The sequence below is a fragment of the Cetorhinus maximus genome, chromosome 4 (genome assembly GCF_964194155.1).
Source record: "Cetorhinus maximus chromosome 4, sCetMax3.hap1.1, whole genome shotgun sequence".
Taxonomy (NCBI): Eukaryota; Metazoa; Chordata; class Chondrichthyes; order Lamniformes; family Cetorhinidae; genus Cetorhinus; species Cetorhinus maximus.
Genome location: NC_135882.1, coordinates 179,460,151 through 179,477,787, shown reverse-complemented (window position 1 = coordinate 179,477,787; position 17,637 = coordinate 179,460,151). Strand labels below are relative to the sequence as shown.

The 17,637-nt window shown below is 47.4% G+C and overlaps 1 protein-coding gene across 1 annotated transcript in view; it reads left to right on the top strand.

Annotated features, from left to right (window-relative positions):
• Positions 1-17,246, top strand: part of asb10 (ankyrin repeat and SOCS box containing 10) — a 41,552-nt gene extending 24,306 nt beyond the window's left edge. Inside the window, exons 5-6 of the mRNA XM_078539749.1 lie at positions 5,672-5,785; positions 17,003-17,246. Coding sequence (XP_078395875.1) covers positions 5,672-5,785; positions 17,003-17,188 — 300 coding nt within the window. The 3' untranslated portion in view covers positions 17,189-17,246. The remainder of the gene's footprint in view (positions 1-5,671; positions 5,786-17,002) is intronic.
• The last annotated feature ends 391 nt before the right edge of the window (positions 17,247-17,637 follow it).

Below are 17,637 nucleotides of genomic sequence, written 5' to 3'. Positions count from 1 at the left end.
CCATTTAGATAATAAACTTCTTTTTTATTCTTCCTGCCAAAATGAATAATTTCACATTTGCCCACATTATACTCCATTTGTTAGATCTTTGCCCATTCATTTAACCTATCTATATCCCTTTGTAGCCTCCATTTGTCCTCTTCACAACTTACTCTCCTACCTATCTTTCTGTCATCAGCAAATTTAGCCACCATACCTTGCTCCTCCCTTCATCCAAGTCATTTATGTTAATTGCAAAAAGCTGAGGGCCCAGCACTGATCCCTGCGGCACACCACTCGTTACATCCTGCTGTGTGGATGAAAGTGGGGACTGCAGGGAGGATGAGCAAACTGACCACGGCACCGTGGTACAGGGAGACATTCAAGTAGCGGGAGCAAATAGGAACGTAGTAGTGGTAGGGACAGGATAATTAGGGGGCTGGATACTGTTCTCTGCAGCCGTGAGCGTGAGTCCTGAAGGCTGTGTTGCCTGCTCAGTGCCAGGGTTAAGGACATCTCCTCAGGGTTGGAGAGGAACTTGGAGTGGGAGGGGAGGGATCCAGTTGTCATTATCCACATTGGTACCAACAACATTGATGGGACTGGAAAAGAGGCTCTGCTAAAAGAATTTGAACTGTTAGGAGTTAAATTAAAAAGCAGAACCTCCGAGGTAATAATCTCAGGATTACAACCTGAGCCACAGGCAAACTGGCATAGGGTAAATAAAGTCAAGGAGTTAAATGCATGGCTTAGAGACTGGTGAAGGAGGAATGGGTTTCAGTTCATGGGACACTGGCACCAGTACTGGGGTAGGAGGGAGCTGTTCTGGTGGGGCGGGCTTCACTTGAGCCGTGCTGGGACCCGTGTCCTGGCGAATTGAATAATCAGGGCTGCAGAGAGGGCTATAAACCAAATAGAGGGGGGGGAGGGTTCTGGAGAGGGGATATGTAGGCTAACATAGCAAAACATTTTGGTAGCATTGTAGGGCAGCTATTTAAGTAATGGTACCCAGAATGTGACAGGAAGGGACAGAGTGTACACACATAAAAAAAAGTAGCAAATAGGGTCAAAGGGGAAAAAAATGGTAAAAAGGCAAAATTAATGACTTTATTTAAATGCACATAATATTCAGAACAAAATAAATGAATTAATGGCACAAATAGAGATTAATGGATATGATCTTATAGCCATTATGGAGATGTGGTTATAAGGAGATCAAAGCTGGGAACTAAATATTGAAGAATATGTGACTTTTTGAAAGGACAGGCAGGAAGGGAAGGGTGGTGGGGTAGCTTTGTTAGTACGACATGGAATAAGTATAATAGCAAGAAACGATCTTGGCCTAGAAGATGTAGAATGCATATGGGAGGAGGTAAGAAATAACAAAGGGAAGAAGACACTGGTGGGAGTAGTCTATAGGCCCCATAACAGTAGCTATACTATAGGACAGAGAATAAATCAGGAAATAATGAGGGCATGTAAAAAAGGCAGTATATTAACCATGGGTGACTTTAATCTCCATGTAGATTGGGAAAATCAAATTGCCAGAGGTAGCCACGAGCAAGAATTCATAGAGTGTATTCGGGACAGTTTCCTAGAACAATATGTTGTGGATCCAACCAGGGATCAGGCTATTTTGGATCTGGTAATGGGTAATGAGGAAGGTTTAATAAATTATCTCAGAGTAAAAGATCCCCTAGGAAACAGTGACCATAATATGGTAGAATTTAGCACTAAGTCTGAGTGAGAAACTTGGGTTGGAAATTACTGTGCTAAACTTAAATAAGGGTAATTTTAATGGAATGAGGGCAGAGTTGGCTGGAGTGGACTGGGAAAGGAGTTTAGCAGAAAAGACGGTTGTTGAACAATGGCAGACGTTTAAGAAAATAGTTCATGACTCACGACAAAGATATATCCCAGTGAGGAAGAAGGATTTAGGAAGGGGGGTAAACCAACCGTGGTTAACCAAGGAAATTAAGGATAGTATCAAATTGAAAGAAAAGACATACAATGTGGCAAAGATTCGCGGTAAGCCAGAGGATTGGGAAAGTTTTAAAAACCAACTAAAATCACCAAAATATAATCAAGAGGGAGAAAATAAACTTTGAGGGTAAACTAGCAAGTAATATAAAAACAGACAGTAAGAGTTTCTTTAAATATATAAAAAGGAAGATAGAGGCCAAAGTGAACATAGGCCCCTTAGAGAATGAGGCTGGGGAAATAATAATGGGGAACCAGGAAAGGGCAGAGGAGTTGAATAAATACTTTGCTTCAGTCTTCACAGTAGAAGACACTAATAGCATTCCAAAATTACTAAATAATCAAGGGGAAAAAGAGGGGGAGGAAATAAAAACATTAACTATCACTAGAGAAAATGTACTAGGGAAACTAATGGGACTAAAGACCGATAAGTCCCCTGGCCCTGGTTGCATCCTAGGATATTAAAGGAAGTAGCTACACAGATAGTGGATGCACTGTTTGAATTTTCCAAGAATCCTTAGATTCTGGAAAAGTCCCAGAGGATTGGAAAACTGCCAATGTAACACCCTTATTCAAAAAGGGAGGGAGACAAAAAACAGGTAACTATAGGCCAGTTAGCTTAACATCTGTCATTGGGAAAATATTGAAGTCTATTATAAAGGATGTAATAGCAGAGCATTTAGAAATTCATAATATAATCAAACAGAGTCAGCATGGCTTCATGAAGGGGAAATCATGTCTGACAGATTTATTAGAATTCTTTGAGGAGTTAACAAGCAGGATAGAGGACTGGCTAACTAATAGAAGACAGAGAGTTGGGATAAGGGGGCATTTTCAGGATGACAACCGGTAACTAGTGGAGTGCCACTGGGATCAGTGCTGGGGCCTCAATTATTTACAATATATATTAATGATTTGGATGAGGGAAGTGAATGGACTATCGCCAAGTTTGCAGATGATACAAAAATAGGTGGTAAGGCAAGTGGTGAGGATGACACAAAGAGTCCACAGAGGGATATAGACAGGTTAAGTGAGTGGGCAAAAAATGCGGCAGATAGAATACAATGTGGGAAAATGTGAGGTTATGCACATTGGCAGGAAGAATAGAGGAGCTGAATATTATCTAAATGGAGAAAGACTGCAGAAAGCTGCAGTACAGAGGGATTTGGGAGTCCTCGTTCATGAATCCCAAAAAGCTGACATACATGTTCAGCAGGTAATAGGGAAGGCAAATGGAATGTTGGCCTTTATTTCAAAGGGAATGGAGTATAAAAATAAGGAAGTCTTGCTAAAACTATACAAGGCGCTAGTTAGACCACACCTAGAATACTGTGAACAGTTTTGGTCCCCCTTTCTAAGGAAAGATATACTGGCATTGGAGGCAGTCCAGAGAAGGTTCACTAGGTTGATCCTGGGTATAGAGGGGTTTTCTTATGAGGGGAGGTTGAGTAGGTTGGGCCTGTACTCATTGTAGTTTAGAAGAATGAGAGGCGACCTTATTGAAACATATAAGATTCTTAGGGGGCTTGACAGGGTAGATGCTGAGAGGTTGTTTCTCCTTGTGGGAGAGTCCAGGACCAGAGGGCATAATCTCAGAGTAAGGGGTCATCCATTTAAGACAGAGATGAGGAGGAATTTCTTCTCTCAGATGGTAGTGAATCTGTGGAATTCTTTACCACAGAGGACTGTAGTGGCCGGGTTGTTAAGTATATTCAAGGCAGAGATAGATTTTTAATCAGTAAGGGAATCAAGGGTTATGGGGAAAAGGCAGGAAAGTGGAGTTGAGGATTATCAGATCAGCCATGATCTCATTGAATGGTGGAGCAGACTCGATGGGTTGAATGGCCTACCTCTGCTCTTACGTCTTATGGTCTGCCAACTAGAAAAAGATCCATTTTTGCCTACCCTCTGTTTCCTATTAGCCAGCCAATCTTCTATCCATGTCAATATGTTACCCCCTACACCATGAGCTTTTATTTATCTGCAATAACCTTTGATGTGGCACCTTATCAAATGCCTTCTGGAAATCTGAGTGTAGTACATCCACCAGTTCCCCCTTGTCCAGAGCAAATATGACTCCTTCAAACCACTCCAATAAATTGATTAAATATGATTTCCCTTTCACAAAACCATGCTGACTCTGTCTGATTGCTTTGAATTTTCCTAAGTGCCCTGCTAAAACAGCTTTATTAACAGCTTCTAATATTTCCCCTATGACAGATGTTAAGCTAACTAGCCTATAGTTTTTTTCTAAAACAAAAAAAGAATTACCTGGAAAAACTCAGCAGGTCTGGCAGCATCGGTGGAGAAGAAATCAGTTAACGTTTCGAGTTGATTTTGATTTCTTCTCCGCCGATGCTGCCAGACCTGCTGAGTTTTTCCAGGTAATTCTTTTTTTTGTTTTGGATTTCCAGCATCCGCAGTAGCTTTTAGCTTTTTGTTTTTAATGTTTTTTTCTTTGTGTCTCCCCCTCCCTTTTTGAATAAAGGAGTGACATTTGCTATTTTCCAATCTCATGGAACCTTCCCGAATCTCGGAAATTGTCAAAAATTCAACACATCAACTATCTCACCAGCCACTTCTTTCAAGACCTGAGGGTGAAGTCCATCTGGACCTGGGGATTTGTCAGCCCCACAGCCCCAACAATTTGCTAAGTATCACTTCCCTGGTGATTGTAATTTTCCTGAGTTCCTCCCTCCCTTCCATTTCCTGATTTATACCTATTTCCGGGATGTTACTTGTATCCTCGATAGTGAAGATTGATGCAAAATACCTGTTCAATTCATCTCCCATCTCCTTATTTTCCATTACCAATCCCCTGGATGCTTTCTATAGGACCAACACTCACTTTGTTAACTCTTTTCTTATTTAAGTATCTACAGAAGCTCTTTCTATCCGTCTTTATATTACTTGTTAGTTTTCTCTGATACTGTAATTTTTCCCTCCTTATTCATCTTTTTGTCATTCTTTGCTGTTCTTTATATTCTTTCCAATCTTCTGACCTGTCACCTGTCTTTGTGTAATTATATGCTTTTTCTTTAAGTTTGATAGTGTCGTTAACTTTTTTAGTTAATCACAGAAGGTGGACCCTCCGCTTGGGATTTTTCTTTCTCATTGGAATGTATCTATTCTGTGTATCCTGAAATATCCCTTTAAACGTCTGCCTCTGAACCGCTATTGACCTATCCCTTAACCTCATTTGCCAGTTCACTTCAGCCGGCTCTGCTTTCATACCCTCAGAATTGCCATTTTTTTTCTTTCTCTACCTTATCTAACCCTGTTATCATCTTGTCCCCCTCTATCAAATCTCCCCTCAATCTCCTTCACTCCAAGGTGAACAACCCCAGCTTCCCCAACCTAACCTCGTAGCTAAAAACCCCTCATCCCTGATACCATTCGGGTAAATCTCCTCCGCATCCTCTCAAGAACCCTCACATCCTTCCTAAAGCGTGGTGACCAGAACTGGACATAATTCCCGAATTGTGGCCTAACCAGAGCTTTATAAAGGTTCATCAAAACTTCCCTGTGTTGGTACTCGCTGCCTCGATTTATAAAACCCAAGACCCGGTGTAATGTATCCCCACGCACTCCTCACACTCCCCCCCCCGACCTGGGTGGCACATATACCCTCCCCCCCCCACCCAACCCGCCCTGCACCAAGTGACCCCAGCCTGCCATGCCAATCTTACACTTTTCTCTGTCTTGGTACCAGGTGTTGAAGTTCTGCTCAAAGTCTCCACGGACGATCGAGGTTCTCATCAATGTTTATGATCGGCTCAAAGTGACGGACGACTGGGTGGAATCAGTGCCCCTGGAGGTGCTCCAGGTACAACCTGTATCCAGAGTTTGAATAAGATTGAACAGGAAACCAGCCCATGAGCCTGAATTCCAGTGAGCTGCACGAGGAGGGCTTTGTGCTTTGGTGCTCCATGTTTAAAAGGAGGATGTTATCTGTGGCCACTGAATAATGACCACTGGCTCCTGCAGCAACAATAACTTGCATTTATGTAGCACTTTTAATGTAATACAATGTCCTAAGGTGCTTCAGAGGCGTTATCGGAGTGTGACACCGAGCCACACAGAGATATTCGGTCATATAACCAAAAGCTGATTCAAAGAGGCCAATTTTAAGGAGTCTTAAAGGAGGAAAGTGCGATAGAGAGGTGGAGAGGTTTAGGTGGGGAATGCCAGAGCCTGGGGCCCAGGCAGCTGAAGGCATGGCCGCCAATGGTGGAGCGATTAAAATCAGGAATGTGCAATTAAGGAAGGAAATCTGCTGTCCTTACTTGGTCTGGCCTACATGTGACTTCAGGTCCACAGCAATGTGGTTGACTCTTAAAATGGCCTGTGAACAAGGGCAATTGGAGATGGGCAATAAATGCTGGCCTAGCCAGTGATGCCCACATCCCATGAATGAATAAATAAAAAAAGAGGCCAGAATTAGAGGAGAGATCTCAAGGGATTAGAACAAAGAACAAAGAACAAAGAAAAGTACAGCACAGGAACAGGCCCTTTGGCCCTCCAAGCCTGCGCCGATCATATTGCCCGTCAACTAAAACATTTTGCACTTCTGGGGTCCGTATCCCTCTATTCCCATCCTATTCATGTATTTGTCAAGCTGCCTCTTAAACACCACTATCGTACCTGCTTCCACCACCTCCTCTGGCAGCGAATTCCAGACACTCACTACCCTCTGTGTAAAAAACTTGCTCCACACATCTCCTCTATAGTTTTCTCCTCTCACCTTAAATCTATGTCCCCTAGTAATTGACTCTTCCACCCTGGGAAAAAGCTTCTGACTATCTACTCTGTCCATGCCACTCATAATTTTGTAAACTTCTATCAAGTTACCCCTCAATCTCCGTCGCTCTAGTGAGAACAATCCGAGTTTCTCCAACCTCCCCTCATAGTTAATAACCTCCAGACCAGGCAGCATCCTGGTAAATCTCTTCTGCACCCTCTCCAACGCCTCCATATCCTTCTGGTAATGTGGTGAGCAGAATTGCACGCAATATTCCAAGTGTGGCCTAACCAAGGTTCTATACAGGTGCAGCATGACTTCCCAGCTTTTATACTCAATACCCCTGCCGATGAAGGCAAGTATGCCATACACCTTCCTGACTACCTTATCCACCTGCGTTGCCACTTTCAGTGACCTGTGGACCTGTACACCCAGATCCCTCTGCCCGTCGATGCACTTAAGGGTTCTGTCATTTACTGTGTAATTCCTGCCTGTATTAGACCTTCCAAAATGCATTACCTCGCATTTGTCTGGATTAAACTTCATCTGTCATTTCTCCGCCCAAGTCTCCAAACGAACTATATCCCGTTGTATCTTTTGACAATCCTCTTCACTATCTGCAACTCCTCCAACCTTAATGTCGTCTGCAAACTTACTAATTAGCCCAGTTACATTTTCCTCCAAATCATTTATGTATACCACAAACAGCAAAGGTCCCAGCACTGATCCCTGCGGAACACCACTAGTCACAGCTCTCCATTCAGAAAAGCACCCTTCCACTGCTACCCTCTGTCTTCTATGACCAAGCCAATTCTGTATCCATCTTGCCAGCTCACCTCTGATCCTGTGCGACTTTACCTTCTGTACCAGTCTGCCATGAGGGACCTTGTCAAAGGCCTTACTGAAATCCATGTAGATAACATCCACTTGCCCTTCCATCGTCGATCATCTTTGTCACTTCCTCAAAAAACTTGATCAAGTTAGTGAGACACGACCTCCCCTTCACAAAACCATGCTGCCTCTCACTAATACACCCATTTGGTTCCAATTAGATTGTGGGTCTGGTGGAAGTTACAGAGATAGGGAGGAGCGAGGCCATGGAGGGATATGAAAACACGGGTGAGAATTTTAAAATCAAGGCATTGTCGGAGAGAGAGCCAATGTCGATCAGCAAGTTCAGGGGTGATGGATGAACAGGACTTGCACCAAGATAGGCTACTGGGCAGCAGAGTTTAGGATGAGCTCAAGTTTGCTGTGGGTTTAAGATGGGAGGCTGAGCTGGAGAGCATTGGAATAGTCAAGTCTAGAGGGATAGATGAAGGTTTTAACAGCTGAGGGTTTGAGACAGAGGCAGAGACAATATTACAGAGGTGAAAATAGATGGCTCTAGTGATGGAGCGGGTATGTGGTTAGGAGTTCAACTCAGAGTCAACCTGGATGCCAAAGCTCCAAACAACCTTGTTCAGTCTGTCGCAGAGGCCTGGGAGGGGGAAGGAGTTAGGAGTTTGGAATCTATCTTATCAAATCACTTTCTCATTTTAAACATCTGGATCAGATCACACCTCACCCTGCGTTATTCCAGGAAATAAAGGGCGGAATGTTTTGTGTCTGCTGGTGATGGGCATGCTCAGCTGTGTGAGCGGACAATATGGTGAGAAGGCCAGAAATCAGTTTCACAACGTTGTGAAACCAGTTTCTGGTCGTCCACTCAGCCCATCGATAGCAGGCTGCATTCCCCACCCCTGGACATGGGGAGCCTCGTTCTAACACATCAGAATATGATTATAAGTCCCGCCGGACTCATCCCCGCCCCCCACTGGATTGGCTGGCCCGCCGGTGTGATTGCTCACCAACATGTTTCACAACAGCATATACCAGGTGTGCACTTGGTGGCTGCACTTTGAGGGGAACCTGGAGGTAAATGCACAATAACTTTGTGTAGCACTCACGAGGAACGCCTGTCTGACTTCAAGGTCAAGGCAACTTGGCAGGGGGCAAGGGCTGCCCTGTGGTTGAAGGTAGGGCACAAGCATGTGGGGGTTGGGAGGGAGGGAAGTGGCCATGCATTAGGGAAACCTGTATAAAGTGACCATTCCTCTGCAACTGAGACAGTTCAGGCACAGCCACACTGATATGATTGGGGTTGAGCCTCTAGCTTCTCTGCCCCCTCAAGCAATGCAGAGATATCAAAGTTCCAACAAGTGCTCCGGAGCTCTTCACCCCTCGGGCACAGGCTGCAAACTAATGAGTGTTTTATTGGACTGCAGAACAGTTGGATGATTGGGTACATTGTACAGTCTCCTTGCTAAAGCGGCCATGGATCAATCACTGGTGGAGATGCTCACAGCCCCTTACAATGTCATCATCCCGGTTTGGACCAGTCTGCCCCATGGTTCAAGCTAACAGTGCAGCCTTGCAGTGTGGGTTAGGAGAATGCCTGTGCCTGAGCTGAGAGCACAGCCTGCAGTCCAATGGGCAAAGCTACCGCCAATCGGTCAGGTGGAGTGGGGTGGAGGTGGGTGGGGTTTTGGGCAGCCATGCAGCGCACTGAAGTCTGGCCATCCAAGTGGTGGCCAGGAATCTCCGGGATGCGTTAAGGGGCTTTCAGACTTAACCAAGACAGGTTCTTAGCACACCCATGCAAACTCACGTGTCTCTCTTTCATCCTGCAGGAGAACATCAGGATCATGGAGCCTGGCGACCTGGCGGTATGCCCGATGGCTTACACGGAGCGAAGACGACGGAGAAGAGAGCGACGGAGGTGCCAGGCAGGGCAGAGGCAGGAGCAGCAACCTCAGGAAGAAGGGGCAGCAGGGGCTCCCGCACACACTGCCCTGGAGTGACAGTGAGCCGTGGCTGGTCAGTGCTTAGCAACACCCAGGGTCTATAGACACCACATTTCATTCCTGCAGATGACCTAGAGCCAGTGTTGCCGATGACTGCACATGTCTAGGGAGCTGGTCGTTCACATCTGCCACTTACTGCAGGACTTGGTGCCAAGGGGACATGGAGGGCATCCACTGCCAGTGGCTGTGAAAGTGACTGTGGTGCTCAATTTCTACGCCAGTGGCTCCTTTCAGGGCTCCACAGGCGACCTCTGTGGGATTTCACAATCCACCACCCACAAATGTATCCATGAGGTCACGGATGCATCTTCTCCATGGTACACAACTTTGTGCATTTCACCCGGGACCGGGACAGCCAGGATACAAGGGCCATTGGATTTTCCCTGGTCTCGGGATTCCCACAGGTGCAGGGTGTGATTGACTGCACTCATGTGGTGCTCAGATCCCCATCGCTACACTCGGTGACTACATCAACCACAAGGGCTGATGTGTGTGACCACCAGAAACACATCCAGGGAGTGAGCACGACTCCCACATTCTCAGTCGATCACAGATCCCTGGAGTCTTCCAGTGTCCACAGAGGCTGCAGGGTTGGCTCCTCGGGGACAAGGGCTACCCACAGAGGCCGTGGCTGATGACACCCGTGCAGCGGCCTCAGACTGCAGCAGAGCGACGCTATAATGAAGCTCATACTGCAACCTACAACTTGGTGGAGCAGACCATCGGGATGCTGAAGATGTGGTTCCGGTGCCTGGACCGGTCTGGTGGGGCCCTGCAATATCGTCCACAGAGGGTGTCACACATCATCACCGTCTGCTGCGCCCTTTACAACCTGGCACTGCAACGGGGAGAGGAGCTGGCTGAGGAGGAGATGGAGGAGCTGGAGGTCTCCTCCAATGAGGAGGATGTTGATGGGGATGAGGGTGAGAGGGTCCTCAGTGGTGATGATGATGGGGATGAGGCCCTGGCACTGACCAGACAAGGTAGGCACACTTGGGAGGCCCTCATAGCTGCCAGATTTGTGGAGGATGATGAGGACATGCAGTGAGGTGTCCCCGTAGATCCTCACATCACAGTTGTAAACGTGTGACTCCAGTCTGGCTTATCTCAGCACCAATACCCTCTGTGAGAATGCTCCTGTCATGGAGATGCAGTGGAGGCCCTAATAGTCGCTCGATCACAGGAGAATGATGACAACATACAGTGAGGACACTCCATAGCTCTTCACATTGTCTCTGAGAATGTCTGACTCCTGTCTGGCCGAGGGCAGCTCCCTTGCGCTCCATGATCAGGGCCATCTCAGAGACGCAGCCATGAAACTTTAGACACATCTGATGCTGTGTCCACCTTCAGCACCTCAGCCCTTCAGGAGCTGGTGCACAGCATCACTGGTCACAGATGCTGAAGGGATGGGGACCAGCCCCACCTTAAAGGTGCTGAGAGCACACAGAGAGAATGAGGGAACTCTGTGGCACCTGCCCACTACATTCTGGCAGCAATGACTAGCACCATCGAGGTGCAGGCATCAGTAATGTGTCCAGGGAGTGAGAGGCTGGACCATCACTGTGGCCTGAAGGCTGCACAGACACAGGGAAGAGGCCCTGGACTGAGACACCTGCCTTTATCTTGTACAGAAAGGTTTCACATCTGAGTGACAAGAACACTGCTCATCAGAACAAGGAGCCATAGGCAGGGAGACATTCTTGGGGGTTTATTGACAATAGTGAACATTATGTACAAGTGATTAACACTCGTACCCAGGCTGTGCAACTACTTTTACCTAACTTTCCTAACCCTGCCGCTGTGTCTTGGTGCTCCCCGGACATCCACAGTGGAGGTGGAGGCAGCCTGCTGACTGTGACGCCCTGTCTGTGATGACCTTGGCGGGCGTCCTCTGGAGGGCCGAGACTTGGAGGGCCCCGGCCTGCTTTCGGGGTCCTGCTGTGTGGCAGTGACACCCTCCTCAGCCTGTGGAGCTGGAGCTGCTGAGGTCACAGGAAGAGGGGATTTGGATGGGCCGGACACTCCCAGAGTCACCTGGATGGATGGTCCCAGAGTGTGGACCTGCTGATCCTCCTCCCTATGGGTGCCCGAGGGCCCCTGGCTGACTCTGTGAGGAGAAGGGGTAGCTGGAGTGAGACTGATCTTCCCCACACCCCTCTCACATACACACTGTTGGAGGCCAACTATGGCATCAGCGATGGAGTTAAGCCCGTGCAGCAGTGCAGGAGCGATGTCCTGGACCAAGGTCTCCACGGCGGCCACCATCCTGCCAGTGTTGACCTCGGTGCGTTGGCAATGCCGGCACTATCACCTCAGCCTGAAGGCAGACAGACTCCTCCATCGTGCCTTACAATCTGAGGAGTGCAGCGGACATTCCTTCCTGATGTTCCCGAGCTTGTCTTTGCAGCTCCAGCAACTGTGACATGACCGAGTCCAGAGGCTCATCATCTGTCTCAGACTCAGCAACGTTCTGGCCTCCAGCAGCTCCTCCGAGTGCCGGGGATCTGGGAAGCCCCTGCCTCCGCCTGCTGTGGATCAGACAGTGCGATGTGCTCACCAGATTGTGACCCCGAAGCTACTCTAGAACTAGATCCCACCGAGGTGTGTGTCTCTGCGCTGGTGGAGGGTGTGGGTGAGGCTGTGACAGGAGAGTGTCTCCAGATTCCTCTTCAAAGGTTTCTTCGGAGCTTGACTGGGGGCCCTGGGTCATGGACTCCATTGGCTGCTTCCCAGATGTGCCTGTGAAAACAAGGAGAGATAGTTAGTACATGGCAGTGGCCTGTGAAACAGGACACATCACTCACAGCCTGGTTGTCTGATGGATGTTGCACTGCTGGATCCTCACTTGGTAGAGCAACGCCGACCTCACCGTCAGCACAGGACCGGCCCCGGTCATTGCCGGACAGCTGGATGGCTCTGTTTTCAAAGTCCATAAGGACCTTGATGTCGGGCATTTCTCCACCAGCCTGCGACCTCTACCTGTTGTTGAGTGCCAGTTTGACCTGCATGAATAGAGATGGAGAGAATGTACGTGGGACACCTGCCAGGCCAGATGATAAGTGTGCCCAGCCTGTGTGGGTGGTGAGTGGTCCCATGGACGGGATGAGGACAATGACAGTGAGTGTGAGAGACCGAATGGTGATGTCCCTCACACTGACAGTGAGTGAGGGCCCTGTGGGTGTGTGATGGGTTTGTGAGTCTGTGAGTTGGGAGTGATGAGAAGAGTGACTTACCCTGGGGAACGGAGGAGATCATTCATCCTCTTGTGGCCCTGGGTGGCTGCCCTCCTCTGCAGGGCGTTGGCGCTGCCCAGCACTGCCTCCACCTCCCAAGCCGGGTTGGTGAATTTGCTGCCCATCCTGCGGCCAGAGTGGGGGGGATAGAGGACATCCCAGTGGACGCGTTATTGAAGCTGCCATTCGGGGCTATGTCTCCTTTGCAGCAGTCCTGGGCTGGAAGCACTGAGAGGTGTGCGTGTGGCTGGATTTTAAATATGGTGCCCGGTGTGTAGAAGCGATGAGGTGATGGCGTGGCGGGCGAATGAGAGTCCGCCTGCCATGGAAACGGCCTGTTTCCCAGGAATGATAATGAATGCGGCGGGATTGGGACGATACAGCGCGAGAAGCCGCCAGTGTGGCTGGCGGGTAAAACGTCATTTTCCACTCCCGCCACTGCACCTAGTGCACATCTGGGATGATTCTGCCCAAAGTCTATGAAACCTGGTCCTGTAAAGCTGCTATCATTGCGATGAATCTGCTCTGCACCCCTCTGCCAGGTCAATATATTTCCTCAGGCTGTCGAGTGCCCAGAACTGAATATTTACTCCACATAGGGTCTGACCAAGGCTCTATAAAGCTGGAGAACAACTTCCTCCTGTAAGACCGCTATCAACTACTTGTTACAGACAGGGGGGAGAGACAAACCTGATCTCCTTTACTTATCTCACCACCTGTCCACAAGCAGAAGCGGTTTACTTTTTGAAACAGGCTGAGGCATGTTTCCCCAAATCATCTGTTTGTGGAGTCAATTTTTAAAGTAACTCACAGCAAATTCTCTTTAGGGTTAAATCAGAAGAATAGTTTATTCACACATTCAAACCCGGGATGGTCGTTACAACAACACACACACACAAGCAGATAGCAAAGAAAAGAGTTTTACAACTAGAAATAACTTAGAACAAAACAATCAAAGACATGGATATTAATTCATGTGAATGTCAGAGTCCAGTGAGGGTTCTTTCAGGTCAGAGTTCAAGTTCAGGTGGGTTCAGTGAGCTGCAAACAGGAGTTGCTGAATTCCTTCAAAGTTGGTTATAGCGCGGTAGGATGTGGTTAGTATCCAGAGACTTGGTCCACTCTACAGGTGATGGCAGGAATCTTCCAGAGAACCAGGCTTTGAGGTGGTTTAGTCTTGAGGCAGGCTTTGTTGTCAGTCTGGAGGCCGGCTTTGGTGTTGACAGGCTGGATGTTAATGGTGGACTGACCTGGGAGCCCAGGAACGTGACATTAAATTTTCCAAAAGCCAAAAGAGCTTTAGTCATGTGGTTTCCCACTAATGAGTCAGTTTCAGGTTAACCATCAGCTTTGATGTCTCTGGTCAAAATTCATTGTTCACCTTAGGAGATAGATGGTGGCTATTAGTGCCTCCACAGGTATAATGAGTTTTGCTGGCTCTCTCTTTGTAATAAGTCCAGGCTGGGGAGAGAGACCATTTGCTGCTGCCTTGTTTCAGTGATTGTAATGGGTCCACACAATGATAGGTGTGAGATTCCACGAAGATGAGGGTTGACCCTTGCCCTGTAATTACTGTTGGAAGTTTCCAGAACTGTAGCCAACTTGCAAATCGTGTGATCTATAGCAGCCATGTTTTTTTGGTCCAGCAAAGTCCATTTTAATTAATCAGAAAGTAATTTTGATTTAACCAGTTCATGACCTTTTTCATCTCTTATGGACATGACACACTTTAAAATTTTAGTGTCACGGCTAATGTTCCCTTTAAAATCAAGTTATTTCTGCGGGACCCTTTTTTCTCTTCAATGCAAGGTTCCATTATTGTTTTTGCATGGCCCTGCATGTGCATTACTTCTCCTAGAACAAGGTCTATGTGGTAGCTCTCAGGCCTCTGTGTGCCTGTGCACCAATGCAGCTTCGCAGGAACATTGGTAATGCAGAGATAAAAACAAAAAATTGCGGATGCTGGAAATCCAAAACAAAAACAGAATTACCTGGAAAAACTCAGCAGGTCTGGCAGCATCGGCGGAGAAGAAAAAAGTTGACGTTTCGAGTCCTCATGACCCTTCAACAGAACATATTGCCTCAGAGTGAACAATCATTGACACAAACCCTTTTTGATGGCCTAGATTTTGAGAGTGGAAAATCCTGAAGGCCACTGAAATGAAAGGACAAAGGATCCCTGACCAACATGGGGAACACGCTGCCCATTGGCACCTCCTGCTAACGGAACAGTCAGGCCCACACTGTCTGGTCATTTCACTGATGCTTAAGGGAATTTGCCACGTGCAAGTTGACGATTGGGTTTACCAGCCAGTTGTTCATGTGGAAAGTGATGAGGTTAACAAGGCATCAGTCATCTGCCCAATACATCTGTTCTTTGCAGGTTAACTGAGGTTACTGATGTCCCCTTTGTACTTTGGGATGAACCAATCATACCATGAACCAGAGGAACCATAGGCTGTCTCCGATGCAGTCTGACCTGTCTTATGTCCCAGCTTTCAGAATTTGTTAACAATTCTTCATAGGACAGATATGGGGACAAAGAGTGAAAGAATCAATCGTGACCTTGCTAACAGCACCCAAATGTGGAGCAGAGGTTTTAAGGGGAGCTCATGGTGTCGTGGTGATGTTACAGGCCTAGTCACCTGGTGATCCAGGCTAATGCTCTGGGGGTATAGGTTCAGATTGCACCATGGGATTTTTAATGTAAATTTGAATTCAATTAATAAAATTGGAATATAAACCTAGTGCTGAATTTTGCCGTCGGTGAGCAGGGGGGCGGCGCCCGCTCGCCGATGTGTAAAGTGACGCGGGATGATGTTGGGCGGAACCCCCGATGTCATCCCGCCCCATTTAAATTTTCAGGAAGGCGGGAGCGCAGCAAAATCAGCTGTGGGCCCGCTGACCTGTCCATGGCCAATTCAGGCCATTGACAGGATCAATTAAAGGACCTGCCCGTCCAACCTTAAGGTTGGCGGGTCGGCCAGGAGCCCCGGCGGGGAATAGAAAAAACATTAAACCTTATCCAGCGGCGGGATGAGGCTTCATGTCGGGATTTAAAAAGTTCAATAAAGTTTTAGTGTAGATTATGAACATGTCCCATCTCATGTCACATTGTCACATGATGGGGGACATGGTAAGGATTTTTTTTTCTATTTTTAATCTTTTTCAACGTGTAAGCGATTTCCCTGAGGCTGCACTTAGCCTCAGGGAGATGTGCGCTCTTCCGTGTGCATGCGCTCAGAGCACACTCTCGCTTTTGGGGAATCCCCACCCCCTGCACAGGGAGTGCATAGCACTTCCCGCCGGAATCTTACCTGGTCTGGTCTACATGTGACTCCAGACCCACAGCAATGTGGTTGACCCTTAAATATCCTCTGAAATGGCCCAGCAAGCCACTCAGTTCAAGGGCAATTAGGGATGGGCAACAAATGCTGACCTTGCCAGCGACACCCGCATCCCGTGAAAGAATTTTTTAAAATAACTTAAGGCATTATTTTCACTGTCAAGAATATAGAAAGAAATATGAAAAATGAGCAAACTGCCTTCAAATGCCAGTCCAGGAAGAAGCTGCCTCATCAGCTGTTAGTACAGTGAGGGTAGCACTGTACTGAACAGCAGCCAAACAAATATCCCACTGAGGCCACAGGATTGCAGACACACCCCATGGGGAAGTGAGTTGTCACCATTTAAACACCTTTCCAGTTTCTTCATGCCTCAGATGTTCCAAAGGTTAACCTCTTTCTAACTCTCTGTTTTGAGCCCCTCTGCCCAGATGAAGGGGTTCGATCAGGTGACCTGTTGTCCCTTGGGTGGTGGGGTCCAGGACAAGGAGCCATCAGTATAAGCTGGTCATCAAAAAAAAAGTGCATTTATATAGCACCCTTTACAACCTCAGGACATCCCAAATTGCTTCATCGCCAACGAAATATTTTGACGTGTAGTCACTGTTATAATGTCGGAAATGTAGCACCCAATTAGTGCACAGCAAGATCCCACATGTGCTAATGACCGCCGATCTGCTTTTAGTGATATTGAGGGGCTGGATGGAGATAGAGGGATAGTGGGTTGGGGGTGGGGGCGGGTGATGGTGTGCAGAGGTAGTTAGAGTGTGAGGGGGGGCTCGTGTTGGGCATAAACACAGTCACAGACAGGTTTAGCACTGAATGACCATTTCCTGTGTTGTAAGTTCTTGTAATTCCATGTCATTTTTCTTCCAGGAACACCGGGAATTCTATGACTCTCTGTTCGCACTCTCCCATACACCACGTTCTCTGCAGCACTTGGCACGGTGTACAATACGTAACCAGTTCCAGGGACACCTCCAGGACCTGATCCCTGAGCTCCCACTGCCGACTTTCCTTCAAGACTATCTGTTGCTGCAGTTCCAGGATTATATCAGTTAGGGAGCGGAACAGGCAGCTGACCATCAACAGAGGGGAGCCAGAGTAGAGCAGTCCACCCTGGAACACCATGCAGTTCCCACCCAACCCCAACTCCATTTCACCATCACTCCCCCAGCCCTACTGCACAAAGCAGGCTTTCACATAGGATGGTCATGTGGTAAAAAAGGAATATGAAGGAGGATGGAGAGAGAGAGAGAGAGAGTAAGGAGAAGAAAGAAAAATGCAATGAGAGGGGGAAAGGTTTCTCAGGAGTAAGAGATCAAACAAAGCTGGTAAAATTAACTATTCAATTGTCACCTTTTTTTCTAACTTGTCCAGGCTGACTTCCCACAGTATTAGGTCAATATACAGAATGCAGCAAGTCTGATTTCAGCCTCAACAAAAACAGAATTACCTGGAAAAACTCAGCAGGTCTGGCAGCATCGGTGGAGAAGAAAACAGTTGATGTT